This window comes from Rhinoraja longicauda, chromosome 1 (genome assembly GCF_053455715.1).
Source record: "Rhinoraja longicauda isolate Sanriku21f chromosome 1, sRhiLon1.1, whole genome shotgun sequence".
NCBI lineage: Eukaryota > Metazoa > Chordata > Chondrichthyes > Rajiformes > Arhynchobatidae > Rhinoraja > Rhinoraja longicauda.
This window is the reverse complement of record NC_135953.1, coordinates 42682054-42703290: the sequence shown is the minus strand read 5'-3', so window position 1 is coordinate 42703290 and position 21237 is coordinate 42682054. Positions and strand designations below refer to the sequence as shown.

Here is a 21237-nt window from a genome sequence, read left to right as displayed (position 1 = left end):
TTCTGTCTGTCAACCAATTTTCTATCCATGTCAGTACCCTACCTCCAATACCATGTGCTCTAATTTTGCCCACTAATCTCCTATGTGGGACCTTGTTGAAGACTTTCTGAAAGTCGAGGTACATCACATCCACCGGCTGTCCCCTGTCAATTTTCCTAGTTACATCCTCAAAAAATTCCAGAAGATTAGTCAAGCATGATTTCCCCTTCGTAAATCCATGCTGACTCGGAACGATCCTGTTACTGCTATCCCAATGCTCCGCAATTTCTTCTTTTATAATTGACTCCAGCATTTTCCCCACCACTGATGTCAGACTAACTGGTCTATAATTTCCTGTTTTCTCTCTCCCTCCTTTCTTAAAAAGTGGGATAACTTGTAGCAGAGAGTCACAGAATCACATAGTTATACCACATGGAAACAGGCCCTCCAGCCTAACATATCCATGCCATTCAAAGCCTGTTTTTGGCTCAAATCCCTCTCAATCTTTTCGATCCATGTACCTGTCCATAAATCCTTTAAATATTGTCTTCACCTCTACTGATTCCTCTGGCAACTTGTTCCATGTACCGCCCTCTGTGTGAAAATGTTGCTCGTCGGATCCCTTTTGAATTTTTTCCCTCTTAACTTCAATCTATACCCTCTAGTTTTAGACACTCCTTCCCAAATAAAAAGACTGACCGTTTCTACTTCCATCATAATTTTACATCCCTCTTTAAGGTCACTCCTCATTATGCTAAACACCAGGGAAAAAGTCTCAGCCCATCCATCTATTCTTTTAACTCAAGTTCCAGTTTTGCACCTGTTTCAGCTTAATGGTTTCCTTTCCATATCTTGGTGATCAAATATGCACACCGTTCATCAAATAGGGTCTCACCAACTACCTACACCCGATCCAGAACTTTTCTTCTGCTCTACCTCTTGCCCCTCTTTTGGACACCATTAATCTCTTTGACAAAGATTTTGGTCACTCCTCCCAATACTTTCCATCTTAGTGCTGATATCAAAATCTTGTTTGAAAACTCTACTATAAAGCTCTTGTACTGCAAGAATGGTACAAGGGCAGGACCTACACAGTAAATGGTAGACCTCTGGGGAGTGTTCTAGAGCAGAGGAATCTAGGAGTGCAGGTGCATGGTTCCTTGAAGGTCGATTCGTAGGTAGATAAGGTGGTCAAAATGGCTTTTAGCACATTGGCCATCATCTATCACAGTATAGAGTAAAGAAGTTGGGAGGTCATGTTGCACTTGTATAAGATGTTGGTGAGATTTAGAATATTGTGTTCAGTTCTGGGCACCATGCTCTAGGAAAGATATTGTCAAGCTTGAAAGAGTTCGGAGAAGATTTATGAGGATGTTACCAGGACTAGAGGGTGTGAGCTATAGGGAGAGGTTGAGTAAGCTGGGTCTCTATTCCATGCAACGCAGGGCGATGAGGGGTGATCTTATAAAGGTGTACAAAATCATGAGGGGAATAGATCGGGTAGATGCACAATCTTTTGCCCAGAGTATGGGAATCGAGAACCAGAGGACATAGGTTCAAGTTGAAGGGGAAAAGATTTAATAGGAATCCGAAGGGTAGCCTTTCCACACAAAGGGTGGTGGGTGTATGGAATAAGCTGCCAGAGGAGGTAGTTGAGGCTGGGATTATCTCATCGTTTAAGAAACAGTTAGACAGGTACATGGATAGGATAGGTTTGGAGGGATATGGACCAAGCGCAGGAAGGTGGGTGTAGTGCAACTGGGACATGTTGGCCAGTGTGGGCAAGTTAGGCTGAAGGGCCTGTTTCAACACTGTATCACTCTATGACTGTAATTGAAGCCATGTTTGATTGCCACATTTTCTCCTTTGGCATCAGGATGATGCTCAGTTGGATAATTTCATTCACACATAAAAAGATCCAGCACCTGGTTCCAGTGTGGATCTTTTCGGGTGTGAGTGAAATCAGATTAGGATTAGGATATTTGATAGTTGTAGCTGTCAAAATAATCCAAAATACATCTGGCAGGTGCCCACGGGATCATGGTATGATACAATTGTCCTAAAGAATATTTGTATGAGGGAGACTACAGCTTTCCCGTAGTCCTTCTAACCTCTGCCTCCATCTCTCTTAATGACACCCCCCCTCTACCCCCACACAACATCACAGAGCAAATAGCTTACCCTGGTACAGAATTTGGGTTTTTGATCCACTTAGACTGATCAACCGTTTGGGGATGCATATCGTTCATTCCTTCGATCTCTCCATATCACCGTCTATATCTCACGTTTCCCTTACGCCTGACTCTCAGTCTGAAGGGTTTCGACCCGAAACGGCACCAGTTCCTTTTCTCCAGAGATGTTGCCTGACCTGCTGAGTTACTCCAGCTTATTGTGTCTAAATCCGAATAATTCCTGCTCTGTCCAATTGTCATCGTAAGCAGCATCCCCTTGTTGTTAGGAGGCACAGTGAACTGGATGCTGCAAAACACTTAAGTGTTGGAGTAACTCTGCATCTCTGAAGAGAATGAATAGGGTCGGAACACTTCGGACTCGATTGTTTTATTGTGTGAGTTGAGGAGTTGCAACCCTCGCCCTCGCCTCCGCTGGCCATCTCCAGCCGGCGCCGTTACACGCCAGTCTCTCGCTGCTAACGGGAGACAGTCGAAGCCACACGTGGAGGGAGACGGGCAGCAGCGATCACATTTCTTCACTAAAGAGGCACAAAAATTAATCTAAATAAATACATTCACATGCATCGACATGCAAACACAAGGTACCTGGATCATCCCGATGTCAATCATTTCCCATTTGATCATGCTGGAAGCGAGCAGAAGGAGTCGCTGGTCGGTGTGAAATCTGTCAGTGGCCAGAGTTGAACACAGGAGTGAGTATCTGGCAGGGCTGTTACATCTACTTAACGTGGAGCCGCGTCAACCCACATGACTCTGCACAAAGCCAATTGGGAAATAGCTGAAAGTCGTGCAGCGGGAAGGAACAAGAAAGCAGAGAAGTGGCGGAAAATGAAGTGCATTGTTTAGTACGTGCAAGAGTGGGACACATGGACTGGGTAGGTCCGCTACAGTTGTGACAGATTGGAATTCTCCAGGAGTGGGGATGGAGAAATCGCCGATGCGGAAGGGTTGGTTCTCCCACCCCGACGATTCGATGTAGCAATTGTTGTGAGAAATAAAGCCTGTTTGAAAAGTAGGACAATGTATTATTGTCATCGGCTTCTTTGGCTTGTGCAGTTATTTAAACTTCAAATAATGGTCAGAGTCAATTTATGAAAGCAACCTCTTCCAAAACAAAGGTGAATTTCCTGTCATTGTTGGTGCTTTGAAGTTAACAAGCCATTTAGTTCTATATTCAATAGGGCAAAAATATTAATCTTTAGTGAGATTCGTATTTTAGTTTCTTGTCACCATTTTCGCCTCTCCCCAAACTTTATCTCGGCCGTGCACGTAGGTCTGAAGCTGTGGTTTGATGAATCAATTGTTCTTTCTCTATTGTTTTAAATGTAAACGTTGCTTCCCCTCTGAAACAGAATCCAAACTCAATTGAATCATTTCTGACCAGCTTACCTAAAGTTCTGAATTAACCAAGTGTAGACCTGATCCAGTGCAAGACTGTTGTGCAGTAGCTAATACAACTCTGTGAACATGTCCATGAAAAGCTTTGGACACAATACAAAGTACTGGAGGAGCTCAACAGAACAGGTAGCAACTCGCAGTGGAAAATGGATCAATAGCATTTCGGATTGGGAGTTGGGACCCTTCTTCATACTGATGGGAGGGGAGAGAGTTGGTGAAAGAGGTGAAAAGAAGGGCAAGCGCTTGCAAGTGATGGGTGGATCCAGGTAAGGAGTGGTTGATTGGCAAATGAATCAGTTGGAGGAGAGAATGATGGAAATAATAATAAGGGGATTAAAAAAAACGTTCGGGACCAGCCTACAATCACATACCGTCCAGGTCGGCAGAGGTGCAGCAGGTGAAGGAGTGAGTGTGGGGATTGGCTGATCAATTAAATCAGCTAATTGGTAAGTTAGCTAATTAGTCAATTAATCAATTTAACAGCTAATATAAGCAAGGCTTGCTCTAGGGGAGCGGCCTTGTCGAGGGAAGTGCATTGTGAAAAAAGGGCAAGTCTTTGGTGAGGAGGTTGAGGGAGGAGACTACACCAAAGGCTGGAGAGGGTGAGAAGCTGTAAGGAAATGACAGGTAAGCTGAGTCAGTGTGATGTTTGCAGGATGTGGGAGGACAGGGACGCCGCTGGTGCCTCTGGCTGCTACAAATGTGGAAAGTGTGTCCAGGTTCAGCTCCTGAAGGACTGTGTTGAGGAACTGTAGAGGCAACTCAGGTTCATCCGAGAAAACGAGACGTTCCTGGACAAGACCTACAGTGAGATTGTTACACCGAAGGTACCGGAAGAGAGAAGGTGGGTGACGGTGAGGAAGTGAAGGAAGCTTGGAGTACAAGAGACCCCGGGGGTTGTACCTCTTGAAAACAGGTTCACTCTCTTGGAAGCTGTCGGGACAGAAGTCACTGCCAGTCTGAGCAGTGGACAAGTCTGCGAGGCAAAACGTGGTGCTCAGTCAAAGCCGAAGAGACCGACGTCAGGCAGAGCTGGAGTAGTAGAGGACTCCATCGTGAGAGGCACTGTCAGGGGTTTCTGTGGCAACAAGTGGGATTCAAGGATGGTGCCAGGATCCAGGACATCACGGACCGAGTGCAGAGCATCCTCAAGGGTGAAGGTGAGCAACCGGATGTGGTAGTGCATGTCGGCACAAACGACATCGGAAAGAAGAGGAAAGATATTGTACAGCGTGACTTTTGAGAGCTTGGAAGAAGGCTGAAAAGCAGGACCTCCAGGGTGGTTATCTCCAGTTTGCTTCCAGTTCTTCGTGCTGCTGAGGGCAGGAACAGGGAGATAGGGGATCTGTGCCTCTGAGATGGATTCTTAGAGCAGCTTGTACTGGAGCCTACCAGAGAGAAGGCAATTCTGGATTTAGTATTGTCCAATGAACCAGATTTAATAAGCGAACTTAAGGTAAAGGAACTGCTTGGAGGTAGTGATGATAATATGATTAGTTTTAATCTGCAATTTGAGAGGGACAAGGTTAAATCAGAAGTGTCAGTGTTGCAGTTGAACAAAGGGGTCTATGAAGGCATGGGAGAGGAGCTGGCCAAGGTCGACTGGAAAAGGATCCTAGCAGGAATGATGGTAGAACAGCAATGGCAGGAATTTCTGGGCATAACCTAGATGGTGCAGGATCATTTCTTTCCAAAGAGGAAGAAAGATTCTAAGGGAGTAGGAGGCAACCGTGGCTGACAAGTGAAGTTAGGGATGGAATAAAACTGAAAGAAAAGATGTACAACATAACAAAGAGTAGTGGGAAGCCATAGGATTGGGCAACTTTCAAAGGACAACAGAAGGTAACAAAAAGGGCAATATGGGCTGAAAAGATGAAGAATAAGGGGAAGCTGGCCAAGAATATAAAGATGGACAGTAAAAGCTTCTTTAGGTATATTAAGAGAAAAAGATTAGTAAAGACAAATGTGGGTCCCTTGAAGGCAGACATGGGTGAAATGATTATGGGTAACAAGGAAACGGCAGAAGAGTTGAACAAGTACTTCGGATCTGTCTTCACTAAGGAAGGCACAAAGAATCTCCCAGATGTACTTGAGGACAGAGGATCTAGGGAGATGGAGGAACTGAAAGAAATTTGCATTAGGTGAGAAATAGTATTGGGTAGACTGAAGGGACTGAAGGCTGATAAATCCCCAGGGCCTGATGGTCTGCATCCCAGGGTACTCAAGGAGGTGGCTCTAAAAATCGTGGACGCATTGGTGATCATTTTCCAATGTTCAATAAATTCAGGATCAGTTCCTGTGGATTGGAGAGTAGCTAATGTTGTCCCACTTTTCAAGAAAGGAGCGAGAGAGAAAACGAGGAATTATTGACCAGTTAGCCTGACATCGGTGGTGGGGAAGATGCTGGAGTCAATTATTGAAGAAGTAATAACGGTGCATTTGGATAGCAGTGAAAGGATTGGTCCAAGACAGCAAGGATTTATGAAGGGGAAATCCTGCTTGACTAATCTTCTGGAATTTTTTGAGGATGTGACAAGTAAAATGGATGAAGGAGAGCCAGTGGATGTAATGTATCTGGAGTTTCATAAAGCCTTTGATAAGGTCTCACACGGGAGATTGGTGAGCAAAATTAGACCCCCTGGTATTGGGGGTAGTTTGTTGACAAGGATAGAGAATTGGTTGGCAGACAGGAAGCAAAGAGTAGGAATAAACGGGTCCTTTTCAGAATGGCAGGCAGTGGCGAGTGGAGTGCCGCAAATTACATCTCCTGATGTAATTTGTACCTTTCATACAGATTGGTATTTAGAGGGTGGTATATAACACCCATCAGGGTCTTGTTACCCTTGCAGTTTCTTAACTCTCAAAACTCTAATGCTTTCCAATGCATCCACATCCTGCCTGTAATGAGGTGACCAGAATTGCAACAATACTCTAAATGAGGCTTAACCAAAATCATATAAAGCTGCATCGTGACTTCCCGACTCTTGAATGCCCTGACCATTGAAGGCAAGCATAACATGTCTTCTTGTGTTGCCACATTCAGGGAATTATGGATTTGAACCCAAAGATCCCTCTGTATGCTGTTAAGTATCATGCCATTAATTGCATATGTCTCCTTACATTCAACCTACCAAAGTGCAGCACGTCAGGTTGGGAAAATCAGGTTGGAAATGGACCCCAGGAAAGAGAGTTTGTAGAGTGCCTTCGAGATGGATTCTTAGAACAGCTTGTACTGGAGCCTACCAGGGAGAAGGCAATTCTGGATTTAGTGTTGTGTAATGATCCTGATCTGGTAAGGGGACTAGAGGTAAAAGAGCCATTAGGAGGCAGTGATCACAACATGATAAGTTTTACTCTGCAAATGGAAAGGCAGAAGGGAAAATCGGAAGTGTCGGTATTGCAGTATAGCAAAGGGGATTACAGAGGCATGAGGCGGGAGCTGGCCAAAATTGATTGGAAGGAGGCCCTAGCAGGGAAGACGGTAGAACAGCAATGGCAGGTATTCCTGGGAATAATGCAGAGGTTGCAGGATCAATTTATTCCAAAGAGGTGGAAAGACTCTAAGGGGAGTAAGAGACACCTGTGGCTGACAAGGGAAGTCAGGGACAGCATAAAAATTAAGGAGAGGAAGTATAACATAGCAAAGAAGAGTGGGAAGACAGAGGATTGGGACTCTTTTAAAGAGCAACAAAAGTTAACTAAAAAGGCAATACGAGGAGAAAAGATGAGGTACGAGGGTAAACTAGCCAATAATATAAAGGAGGATAGCAAAAGTTTTTTTAGGTACGTGAAGAGGAAAAAAATAGTCAAGGCAAATGTGGGTCCCTTGAAGACAGAAGCAGGGGAGTTTATTATGGGGAACAAAGAAATGGCAGACGAGTTAAACCGTTACTTTGGATCTGTCTTCACTGAGGAAGATACACACAATCTCCCAAATGTTCTAGGGGCTGGAGAACCTAGGGTGATGGAGGAACTGAAGGAAATCCACATTAGGCAGGAAATGGTTTTGGGTAGACTGATGGGACTGAAGGCTGATAAATCCCCAGGGCCTGATGGTCTGCATCCCAGAGTACTTAAGGAGGTGGCTCTAGAAATAGTGGAAGCATTGGAGATCATTTTTCAATGTTCTATAGATTCAGGATCAGTTCCTGTGGATTGGAGAATAGCAAATGTTATCCCACTTTTTAAGAAAGGAGGGAGAGAGAAAACGGGTAATTATAGACCAGTTAGTCTGACATCAGTGGTGGGGAAAATGCTGGAGTCAATTATAAAAGACGAAATTGCTGAGCATTTGGATAGCAGTAACGGGATCGTTCCGAGTCAGCATGGATTTACGAAGGGGAAATCATGCTTGACAAATCTACTGGAATTTTTTGAGGATGTAACTAGGAAAATTGACAAGGGAGAGTCAGTGGATGTGGTGTACCTCGACTTTCAGAAAGCCTTCGACAAGGTCCCACATAGGAGATTAGTGGGCAAAATTAGGGCACATGGTATTGGGGGTAGGGTACTGACATGGATAGAAAATTGGTTAACAGACAGAAAGCAAAGAGTGGGGATAAATGGGTCCCTTTCGGAATGGCAGGCAGTGACCAGTGGGGTACCGCAAGGTTCGGTGCTGGGACCCCAGCTATTTACGATATACATTAATGACTTAGACGAAGGGATTAAAAGTACCATTAGCAAATTTGCAGATGATACTAAGTTGGGGGGTAGTGTGAATTGTGAGGAAGATGCAATAAGGCTGCAGGGTGACCTGGACAGGTTGTGTGAGTGGGCGGATACATGGCAGATGCAGTTTAATGTAGATAAGTGTGAGGTTATTCACTTTGGAAGTAAGAATAGAAAGGCAGATTATTATCTGAATGGTGTCAAGTTAGGAGGAGGGGGAGTTCAACGAGATCTGGGTGTCCTAGTGCATCAGTCAATGAAAGGAAGCATGCAGGTTCAGCAGGCAGTGAAGAAAGCCAATGGAATGTTGGCCTTCGTAACAAGAGGAGTTGAGTATAGGAGCAAAGAGGTCCTTCTACAGTTGTACCGGGCCCTGGTGAGACCGCACCTGGAGTACTGTGTGCAGTTTTGGTCTCCAAATTTGAGGAAGGATATTCTTGCTATGGAGGGCGTGCAGCGTAGGTTCACTAGATTAATTCCCGGAATGGCGGGACTGTCGTATGTTGAAAGGCTGGAGCGATTGGGCTTGTATACACTGGAATTTAGAAGGATGAGGGGGGATCTTATTGAAACATATCAGATAATTAGGGGATTGGACACATTAGAGGCAGATAACATGTTCCCAATGTTGGGGGAGTCCAGAACAAGGGGCCACAGTTTGAGAATAAGGGGTAGGCCATTTAGAACGGAGATGAGGAAGAACTTTTTCAGTCAGAGGGTGGTGAAGGTGTGGAATTCTCTGCCTCAGAAGGCAGTGGAGGCCAGTTCGTTGGATGCTTTCAAGAGAGAGCTGGATAGAGCTCTTAAGGATAGCGGAGTGAGGGGGTATGGGGAGAAGGCAGGAACGGGGTACTGATTGATAGTGATCAGCCATGATCGCATTGAATGGCGGTGCTGGCTCGAAGGGCTGAATGGCCTACTCCTGCACCTATTGTCTATTGTCTATTGTCTATTGTCACACTTCCTCGAATTAAACTCCATCTACCATTTCTCCACAACTTTCTATAGCTGATCTGTATCCTGCTGCATACTTTGACAGCCTTCCTCGTAGTCCGTGACCCCAATAATCTTGGTGACATCTGCAAACCCGTCTACATTTACACCCAAGTCATTTATATATATTGCTAACAGCAGAGGTCCCAGCTTAGATCTCTGTGGAGCTCCACTGGTCACAGACCTCCAGCCTGAATATCATCCTTACACACCACAACCCTCTGTCTTCTATCAGTAAGCCAGTTCTGAATCCACAGGATCAAGTTACTGTTAATTCTATGCATCTTAATCTTCTGGATCAACCTATCATGGGGACATTGTGAAATCTATATACTAAAACTCTCGTTTGTTTGTTTGTTTGTTTGTTCCTGAACTATAGCCAAATCGGTACACGATAGCGCGTCAATTTTGGCCCATCTTACTCACCGTCAACCCTTTGGTGCTAATGGGAGAAGTTTCATTGAAATCGGTGTTATATTTTTTAACTTATTCACATTTTAAAGTTTAAATCTATCTCCCAGGGAGGGAGGGAGTGGGGGGAAGGGGGAGGAGGGATGATAAGGGGGGTTGAGTGGATGGAGTGGGGAGGAAGGAGGGGGGAGGGAGGGAGGGAGGAAGAGGGTGTAGGAGGGTGTGGGGGGGGGGGGGGGGGGGGTGGGGAGAAGGTGCTGCACCAATGCAGGAGAGGTTTGGGCCCAACAGGTCCACTTGGTCTAGTGCCTTCCTAAAATCAATGTAGATAACATCTATCTCCTGACCCTCACCAATCACCTTCATCACCTCCTCAAAAAGCTTGATCAACTAGTTGAATTGATTAGATAGCATGCAAAACAAGGCTTTTCACTGTACCTCGGTAGATGTTACAATAATAAACCTAAATCTATTGAACCGACTGGGATAGGACTGGGATAGAATTGATGGGGGAGGGAAGAAGCATACTTCACCATCCACATCTTTTATATGATAAGACAATGAGAATGAGGGGAAACATAATACAAGAAAGAGAGATGGGCATAATTGTTCTACCATTTTCTGTGGTTCAGGAAGTATATCCTGCGTCTTTGCCACTGGACCTTTTGTCCTTGCCACTGCTATGATCATGAGTACCCTCTTCTCCATGCTTTCGACCACTGAGGTGATGTACACCTGTGTTAGAGGGAATGCAGTGAAGGCTCACGAAAGTGACTCCTGGGATGGTAAGTTTGTTTTATAAGGCGACATTAAACTGCCGTACACTCTTAATTATGCAACCATGAACAGTGATCTAATCAAAACCAACACATTTTTAAGGCAAGAGAGACATAATGTTTGATCCATTGAGTTACCACAGCACTTTGTGTCATTTCTTTTTGTAAATCAACATCAGCAGTTTCTTGTTTATTCAAAATTTACAAAGCACTTGAGTTGATGTTTGCCATAGCTGGAGATATTAGTACCAGGTTATCAAACTCACAATTAAAAGAGAAAAAAACATTCAGATAAGAAACAAGAAGACATTTTGTTGCCCAAAGAATGGCAAAGCTTTGAAATTCTCTACCGAAAAGCACTGTGGAAATTGGTCACTGAAAGCATTCAACACAGCATTAACATATTAAGAGAATCACAAATAGAAACATAGAAAATAGGCGCAGGAGGAGGCCATTTGGCCCTTCGAGCCAGCACCGCCATTCATTGTGATCATGGCTGATCATCTACAATCAGTAACCTGTCACCTGCCTTCTTCCCATATCCCTTGATTTCACTAGCCCCGAGAGTATATAACTCTCTTTTAAATTCATCCAGTGAATTGGCTTCCACTGCCTTCTTTGGCAGAGAATTCCACAAATTCACAACTCTCTGGGTGAAAAAGTTTCTTCTCACCTCAGTTTTAAATGGCCTCCCCTTTATTCTTAGACTGTGTCCCCTGGTTCTGGACTCCCCCAACATTGGGAACATTTTTCCTGCATCTAGCTTGTCTAGTCCTTTTATAATTTTATACATCTCTATAAGATCCCCTCTCACCCTTCTTTACTCCAGTGAATACAAGCCTAGTCTTTGCAATCTTTCCTCATATGACAGTCCCTCCATCCCAGGGATTAACCTCGTGAACCTACGCTGCACTGCCTCAATAGCAAGGACGTCCTTCCTCAAATTAGGAGACCAAAACTGCACACAATACTCCAGATGTGGTCTCACCAGGGCCCTATAAAACTGCAGAAAGACTTATTTGCTCCTGTACTGAAATTCTCTCGTTATGAAGGGCAACATGCCATTAGCTTTCTTCACTGCCTGCTGTACATGCACGCTTACTTTCAGTGACTGGTGTCCAAGGACACCAAGGTCTCGTTGCACTTCCCCTTTACTTAATCTGACACCATTGAGATAATAATCTGCCTCCTTATTTTTGCCATCAAAGTGTATAACCTCACATTTATCTACATTATACTGCATCTGCCATGCATCTGTCCACTCACTCAACCTGTCCAAGTCACCCTACAACCTCCTAACATTGTCTTTGCAGTTCACACTGCCACCCAGCTTTGTCATCTGCAAACTTGCTAGTGTTACTTCTAATTCCATCATCCAAATCATTAATATATATAGTAAATAGTTGTGGCCCCAGCACCGAGCCTTGCGGCACTCCACTCTCCACTGCCTGCCATTCTGAAAAGGAACCGTTTATTCCTATTCTGCTTCCTGTCTGCCAACCAATTCTCTATCCAGGAGAAAATGGGAAATTATAGACCAGTTAGCCTGACATCAGTGGTGGGGAAGATGCTGGAGTCAAGTATAAAAGAAGATATTGCGGAACATTTGGATAGCAGTACAGGATTGTTCTGAGTCAGCATGGATTTACGAAGGGGAAATCATGCTTGACTAATCTTCTGGAATTTTTTGTGCATGTAACCAGGAAAATGGACAAGGGAGAGCCAGTGGATGTAGTACCTGGACTTTCAGTAAGCCTTTGATAAGGTCCCACATAGGAGATTGGTGTGCAAAATTGGAGCACATGGTATTGGGGGTAGGGTACTGACGTGGATAGAAAATTGGTTGGCAGACAGGAAACCGAGTAGGTCCCTTTCAGAATGGCTGGCAGTGACTAGTGGGGTACCGCAAGGCTCGGTGCTGGGACCACAGTTAATTACAATATACATTAATGACAGATGAAGATATTAAAAATAACATTAGCAAAATTGCAGATGACACAAAGCTGGGTGGCAGTGTGAACTGAGGAGGATGCTATGAGGATGCAGGGTGACTTGAACAGGTTGTGTGAGTGGGCAGATACATGGCAGATGCATTTAATGTGGATAAATGTGAGGTTATCCACTTTGGTGGTAAGATCAGGATAGCAGATTATTATCTGAATGGTGTCAAGTTAGGAAAAGGGAAAGTACAAAGAGATCTGGGTGTCCTTGTTCATCAGTCATTGAAAGTAAGCATGCAGGTACAGCAGGCAGTGAAGAAAGCTAATGGTATGTTAGCCTTCATGACAAGAGGAGTTGAGTATCGAAGCAAAGGGTCCTTCTGCAGTTGTACAGGGCCCTAGTGAGACCACACCTGGAGTACTGTGTGCAGTTTTGGTTTCCAAATTTGAGGAAGGACATTCTTGCTATTGAGGGAGTGCAGCATAGGTTCACTAGGTTAATTCCCGGAATGGCAGGACTGTCGTATGTTGAAAGACTGGAGCAACTGGGCTTGTATACACTGGAATTTAGATGGGATCTTATTGAAACATATAAGATTATTGAGGGATTGTACACGCTAGAGGCAGGAAACATGTTCCCGATGTTGGGGGAGTCCAGAACCAGGGGCCACAGTTTAAGAATAAGGGGTAGACTATTTAGAACGGAGATATGGAAAACTTTTTCACTCAGAGTTGTAAATCTGTGGAATTCTCTGCCTCAGAAGGCAGTGGAGGCCAATTCTCTGGATGCTTTCAAGAGAGAGCTAGATAGAGCTCTTAAAGATAGCGGAGTCAGGGGGTATGGGAAAAGGGCACGAACAGGGTACTGATTGTGAATGATCCGCCATGATCACATTGAATGGCGGTGCTGGCTCGAAGCACCTATTGTCTAATGTCAATACCCTACCCCCAATACCATGTGCTCTAATTTTGCTCACCAACCTCCATGTGGTACCATATCAAAGGCTTTCTGAAAGTCTAGATAAACTACATCCACTGGCTCTCCTTCATCCATTTTACCTGTGACATCCTCAAAAAATTCCAGAAGATTAGTCAAGCAGGATTTCCCCTTCATAAATCCATGCTTACTTGGACCAATCCTGTTACCGCTATCCAAATGTGTCATTATTACCTCTTTAATAATTGACTCCAGCACCTTCCCCACCACTGATGTCAGGCTAACTAGTCTATAATTCCCTGTTTCTTCTCGCTCCTTTCTTGAAAAGTGGGATAACATTAGCTACCCTCCAATCTATAGGAACTGATCCTGAATCTACTGAACATTGGAAAATGATCATCAATGCGTCCACAATTTCTTGAGCCTTCTCCTTGAGTACCCTGGGATGCAGACCATCGGGCCCTGGGGATTTATCAGCCTTCAGTCCCATCAATTTACCCAATACTATTTCTCGCCTAATGCAAATTTCTTGCTTCCTCTGTCTCCCTTGATCCTCTGTCCACTAGTACACCTGGGAGATTGTTTGTGTCTTCCTTAGTGAAGACAAATCCGAAGTACCTGTTCAACTCTTCTGCCATTTCCTTGTTACCCTTAATAATTTCACCCGTTTCTGCCCCATATTCATGGGATTTGAGGAGAACAACTGCTGTTCAAGAATTAGGATCTCCTCCTCTCATTTCACGTATGAACAGATAGGCTATCTTTTGTGCATCATGACATCCTGGGGTCTAGACTTCATTTTGTGGTAGAATGCTTACGCTGATCCCCTTTATTGTTCTTTTTGAATACTCCTCATTGCATGGAAACATTCAATTTGTTGTTTCCGGTCCACTTTTCCAAAATCTTTCCCCAGTTTATTAGAATTGACACGTCCAGTCAAATGGATAGTATTTCACCTTGCTCCTCTCATGTTCCTGATTCTTAGATGATTCTTCCTGCATTTTGTGGACAGGACATAACACTGCAATTTTGAACCAGAGATGTTTTTATGACAGTATGAGGAAATCAGACTATAAATTTTAGCAGTTTTGCATGTACAATTAAATGCAGAGTCTAAATGTTATTGTCAAAGATATTCAGTTCACCAGTCATCAAATTATTTAATTTTAAATGAATATTGTTGTAAATGTATAATGTTAATTCTTTGGAATATTATGCATAGCCACATTGGGCTATTCTTTTTATTCCTTTCAAGCAAATGGTGATGGCTTTTGAACTACAAGAGATCCAACAAACCAAGTGTTTAAGAATGTCAGAGAATATCACACTGCAGCCAGAGTGCTGCTTGGACTTAAGTCATAGCTGGTCAGAGGCATGGACATAACACATTTAGGGTTGTCTGTTATTTTCCAAAACAATGTACACACTGAGAAATTTACTTCAAATCGTAAGGAACGATCAAATTTTATTGCAGCTAGAAAATTGTTTAGGTATATATTAAAAAATAATGATTTATTTGAGGACTGGATTAGGGACTTTGACAATACCTTTCACTTCAATAAAGAGTTATTTTTATCGAGTTGAGTAAAATGGACAAGGGCATTCTATATAGGGAAATATTATAATATGTCTAGAATTATAAAACAAATGGTAAACAAATATTTAGAAGAATTTCATGGAAATATTGTGTTGGACAGTACATTTCTAACAGAGATGAAATAATGATTTTAATCAGATATTCTCAAACACCAATGATTAAATTATTTCCCCACATAAGAAGTGTTCTGAGCGAAGACAATTTAATTACTTCTCCAAAGGATTTGTTGCAACATAAAGTTTAATATGGAACTTTCTCTCTGGATCAGAAGGTTGCAAAACTAATTCATTATAACCCAGCTCACTGAACGCATGATGCACCAAACACAATCACAATTAAATGGAATTATGGCACAGTCCTAGGTAAAGATGAACCGTGGGAAGTGGAAGTATTGAAGTTGCAGTCTGCAGGGCTGGCATGTAAATGCCTCTTTCTCAAGATTTATGAGCCAACTTAAAGAAATAGTGAAATTTTTTAAATGAATAAGGTCTACTTTGAAGCATTTCACATGCCTTGGTGTTTTAAGTTCATTGTTGTAATAAAACTATTATTAAAATTGTTAAAGCAAATACAACATATTTTTCCATGTCATAAGGTCAAGTGTGATGGTCAGTTATTTCGAAACGATGGTAATTGCAAATAATGCGTTGAAACAGAATTACGTTTAACACTTAGCAGTGAATGTCAGGAAACTTAATTGGACTGGTGCTATGTTGGTAGAAGATAAATAACCTAGGACAGAAGAAGTTTGTTAAATCTGTGGCAAAGAATTCCACAGATTCACCACCCTCTGACCAAAGAAATTCCTTCTCATCTCCTTAAGGGAACGTCCTTTAATTCTGAGGCTTTGACCTCTAGTCCTAGACTCTCCCACTAGTGGAAACATTCTCTCCACATCAGATCTATCCAAGCCTTTCACTATTCAATAAGTTTCATCCTTCTAAACTCTTCTGACCAAAAGACCGCAATCGGTGAGGATAGGTGACATCATTCTCTATGATAATCCTCAACACTGGTGCCCCGCAAGGCTTCGTTCTCGGCCCCCTTCTATACTCCTTAAACATTCATGACTGTGCAGCCAAATACCAATCTAATCCAACTCAATTTACTATAGTGGGCCGGATATCAAATAATGATGAGACGGAGTACAGGAATGATGTTGAGAACCTTGTAACCTGGTGCCAGGCAACAATCTCTCCCTCAATGTCAGCAAGACAAAGGAGATTGTGATCAACTTCAGGAAGTGAAGCGGTACCTACACCCGGTTATACATTGATGACGCTGAAATAGAGATGGTTGAAAGCTTCAAGTTCTAAGGAATAAATATCACCAGCAATTTGTGTAAGGCCAACGACAAACCAATGGCCAAGAAAGTAGGTCAATGCCTCTCCTTCCTCAGAAGGCTTAGGAAGCTTGGCATGTCCTCAACAACCCTCGCCAACTTCTACAGATTTTTTTGTTTAGTTTAGAGATAACAGTGTGGAAACAGGTCCTTCGGCCCACCGAGTCCATGGCAACCAGCGATCTCCGCCCACTAATGCTATCCTATACACATGAGAGATAATTTACAATTATACCAATCCAATTAACCTACAAACCTGTACGTCTTTGAATGCACCGTGGAAAGCATTTTATCGGGATGCATCACAGCACGGTTTGGAAACAGCTCCATTCAGGACTACAAGAAATTGCAGAGTGAAGATAGCCAAGACCATCATGCAAACCAACCTCCAATTCATTGACTCCATCTGCACTTCATACTGCCTCGGTAAGGCCACCAGCATAATCAAGGACCAGTCTCATGCCGGTCATTCCTTCTTCTCCCCCTCCCATCAGGCAAGAGGTACAGAAGTTTGAAAATGCATACCTCCAGATTCAGGGACAGTTTCTTCCCAGTCGTTATCAGGCAACTGAACTGTCCACTCAGCAACTAGAGTGTCGTCCTGATGTCCCATCTACCTCATTGGAGATCTTCGAATGATCTTTAATCGGACTTTACTGGACTTTATCGTGCAGTATACTCTTTATCCTGCATCTGTACATTGTGGACAGCTTGATTGTAATAATGTATAGTCTTTTTGCTGACTAGATAGCACACAACAAAAAGCTTTTCACTGTACCTTTTCACACCTGACAATAATAAACTAAATAAAACTGATATTTAAAATACCTTGTGGTTTATAGTAGTATGAACAATTATTTTGAGATTTTTTTCACATCAAATCCTTTAGGTAAAACAAAACTATTAATTGGAAAATATACATATATATTTAAATTTCTTGTCCTCTGGTTTTATCAATGCTCCAAATAAAAATATCCCAACCTACCAACCTCTCCCTATAATTCAAGTCTGCAAGCCCAGGTAATGTCCCGGTGAATCTCTTTTGCACCCTTTCCAACCGAATGACATTATTCCTGTGGTCTGGTGGACCATAACTGCACAAAATACTCCAGATGCGGTTTTGCCAATTATTTGTACAGTTGTAGCATAATGTCGCAACTTTTGTATTCAATACTCTTCACAATGAAGGCAAGTGTGCCAAATGCCTTCTTCACCACACTGCCCTCATGACTAGCTACATTTAGAGAAGCATGTACCAACGATAAATTAAACTAAAGATAGATTCGAAACACTGCAGTAACTCAATGGGACAGGCTGCATCTCTGGATAGAAGGAACGGGTGATGTTTTGGGACGAGACCCTTCAGCTGCGTGTCCTGCTGAGTTACTCCAGCATTTTGTGTCTATCTTCGGTGTAAACTAGCATCTGCAGTTCCTTTCTACACGTAAACTAAACTAATCTTTCTGTTCTGCAACATTCTTCAATATACTACGATACACTGTGTAAGTTCTGACCTGGTTAGACATAGGAAAGTGCAACCCCTGAAGAAGGGCTGCATAGAAAAGCAAGGGAAGTATAGACAAGAATGCCAAACAGGTAGGCAGGTACATGACTTGAGAGTATTCTGAGGGAATAATACAATATATAAATGCATTTCAATAGACAAGCTAAATAGAGATAGTCATGATAATTATTTTACGTGAGAGCTCTGATTGACCTTTTTGACAAAGTCAGAGATATTTCAAGATGGATTTCAGCAAGGCATTTGTTAAGACCCAGGTGGTAGGCTCCTCTGGATGGTTGGATTGCATGGGACCCAAGAAGAGCTGGCTGACTGGATGGAGAATTGGCTTCATGAAGGAAGCAGAGGGTGATGGTGAAGGTTGTTTTGTGGACTGGCTTGTGACTAGTGGTGTGCCTCAGGGATCAGTGCTGGGCACATTGCTTTTTGTGGTTTATATCAATGATTTGGATGAGACTGTGGATGGCCTGACTTATAAGTTTGTAGAAGATACTAAACTGGGTGGTATCAAAGATAGGTGGTGATCAAAAATAACAGCAGGATCTTTATCAATTGGACAAGTGGGCTGAGGAGTGGTTAATGTGTCCCATCTTGCAGTTGCACAGAAACGTAGAAAATAGGTCCGTTAGCGGGCGGCGGCAGAGTCGGCCATGGAGTGGGCGCCGCCGCCTTTGCCCTGCCACGCTGCCACGGCCGCCACCCCTCATACAACGCAGGCGGGCAGGGCCAGGGCCAGTGCCAGGACGATCCTGCCTCCCGGGGGCAGCACGGCCGTGTTGGAGGCGACTGGAGGCCGGGTCTCCCGGGCCGGGACAGAAGCCTCGCCGGCGCCCCGGGGAGACTCGAGCCAGCGGCCTGGGACCCGTACCCGGGGCCTGAGGGGCAGCAGCAGCCGGCGGATGGCGCTCCCCGCCCGTGGGGCTGCGGACCACCACCTGGAGAGAACCGCCCCGGTCTCGACCGTCCCCCCACGCCGTGGGATCAGCCGCAGGACTACCCCCGCCCCCACGATGTCTCCACTGTCTTGTGTGCATGCCACAAGTACAGTCGGCAAGTCATTGGTTCTAGCGGCTTAGGGCTTGTCTACCTAGCATGTGAAGCCTGGGTTCAATGGATTGCGTGGAGGAAACCACCAGAAGGTTCAACGGGCAGAAAGTCGATCCCAGCAAAGTATCATGGAGCGCAAACAGGGCAGAGTGAGATACATAGGACACTTCTGACCATCCACTGCATCCTGACCTGTCTGTCCCCAGCCGTCCCGACTATGTCTTGCTGCTGGAACCCGATAGGCCAGGACGAGAGAGTGAGGCCGACGATCTACGCAACTCCCCCTCACTTAAATCCAAGTCAAGCGCAAGTCATGACTTCAACCTCGGCCAGCATACTGGCAGGGATCCCAATCAGCGGTCGAAATAATAAGATTGAAAGTGAAGTCATGGTCATCTTCAAACCCGAAGGACGAACAACAACAACAATGTTGTTTAATGCAGATAATTGTGAGGTGTTGCATTTTGGAAAGTCAAACTGGGCGTGGCCTGGCGAGTTTTGTACACAAAGGTTGGTGGGTGCATGGAAACGTGCTACAGAGGAGGTGGTTGAGATAAGTACGATCGCAACACTTAAGAAACAATTTGACAGGCACATGGATAGGACAGGTTTAGAGAGATATAGGCCAAATGCTGGCAGGTGGGACTAGTGTAGATGGAGCATATTGGGCGGCATGGGCAATATGTGCAAAACAACTCCTGGTCGATTCCATTGGCGTGAAAGGGGGGGGGGGGGGGGGGTAGAATGGGACGATCTGTTGCCAGCGCCTCTATTCCCCACTCAGATTCTGCTTCACCATGGTTCACAGGAGCCGGCGACGCCGCGGTACAAAAGGCAGCCCGCTGCGTCCTGAGGTGTTATCTGCTGAGGTGATGTGAGGTGACCACCCGACCCGCGGTGCTGACCCGCGGGGATACTGCGCATGTTTGTCAGTCCCAACCAGGGATGGAGCGAAGAAGCCTCCCCTTTACTGACTCCGCTCCGTGTGTCAGAGGGAGATCAGCGCCACCAGGTACGTCGGTAGTCCCGGGGGAGGCGGTGACTGTCAGTGGTGGAGGCAGCTTCAGTGTCCCCGGCCTGGGTGGCAGCGATGGCGACCTGGGTTTCGGGCTCGTGGCGGTGGGCAGGTGGCACAGTCCAGCGGAGGAGCCCTGGGCTGCAGGCGGTGGTGTCAAGGAGGGTCGGTGGGGGGGTCCAACCTGGAAGTGGACAAGCTCGTGATTCAAGATGCAAGAGTGCAGGTAGGCGAGGAACTGTATATTGAATGTGTGGATCTGCCGTAGGAATATGTAAAGTTGGGGTCCATTGCAGGTTTGAGTGAGCGAGGCCCAGAGCTATTGGATAGCTAGAGTGGATGCCAGCTGGAGCCGACAACTATTTATTTTCTCCAGGGATGCCGTCTGACCCGCTGAGTTACTCCGGCATTTTGTGTTTATCTTCGTTATAAACCAGCATCTGCTGTTCCTTTCCACACATTTTGATCCACTGCAGTCTGCCTATTGTCAACGCAGGTCTTCAGCAGAGGACTTGACCATCTCCCTGGCTCTGAAGTCATTTCTGTAACACCTAGACAAGAAGGACTCCGATGAGAGATTCCTATTTATCAACCATAGCACTGCCTTCAGCACCATAATCCCATCCAAACTCATCTCCAAACTTTTAGACCTCGGAAACAGCGCTCTCCTCTGCCACTTTGCATAGGTGAAAACATCTGCTCTACAATAATTTCGAAACTGGTGCCCTGCAAGGTTACGTTCTAGTCCCCTGCCATATGCTCATGAATATGTGGCCAAATTCAGCTCTAACTCTATCGACAAGTGTGCAGATGATAAAACTGTGGTGGACTAGATTGCGAACAATGATGAGTCTGAGAACAGGAAGGAGACAGAGAAGATAGTAACATGGTGTCAGGACAATAACCTCTCCCTCAATGTGAGCACGACAAAGGAGATTGCTATCGACATCAGGAAGTATGGTGGAGTACACGCTCCAAACAGCCGAGGTGAAAATGTTTTAGAGCTTCAAGTTCCTTAGTATCAATATTATCAATGATCTGCCATGGACCAAACATAGTGAAGTGACAGCCAAGAAGGCACAACAATTGCCTCTATTTCCTGAGGAGAATGAGGAAATTTGGTATATTTTCAATGACACATACAAACAGATGCCCCATATAAAGCAACCCGTCGGATTGCATTTCAGCTTGGTTTGGGAATGGCTCTGCCCAAGACCGCAATAAATAGCAGGAGTTGTAGATGTAGTTCAGTCCATCACATAGACCAGAGTCCCCATGAATGACTCAATTTACACCTTGTTGAATCGGGAAATTAGTCAACATACAGTGCATTCACAAAGCATTCAGACACCTTTACTTTTTCCTCATTTTGGTTCGTTACAGCCTTATTGTAAAATGGATTAAATTCTTTTTTTTT

The 21237-nt window shown here is 44.4% G+C and overlaps 1 protein-coding gene across 3 annotated transcripts in view; it reads right to left on the bottom strand.

The window, feature by feature from the left end:
- slc14a2 (solute carrier family 14 member 2) overlaps positions 1–16805 on the bottom strand; it is a 46995-nt gene extending 30190 nt beyond the window's left edge. The window contains exons 1-2 of one of the 3 annotated variants that reach the window (XM_078396188.1): positions 16762–16805; positions 2757–2835 (exon numbers count right to left, since the gene is read on the bottom strand). In XM_078396188.1, coding sequence (XP_078252314.1) covers positions 2757–2795 — 39 coding nt within the window. In that variant the 5' untranslated portion in view covers positions 2796–2835; positions 16762–16805. Of the gene's footprint in view, positions 1–2756; positions 2881–16761 lie in introns of those variants that run through there. The other 2 variants (XM_078396177.1, XM_078396197.1) reach the window with 2 other exon arrangements.
- Positions 16806–21237: the final 4432 nt, after the last annotated feature.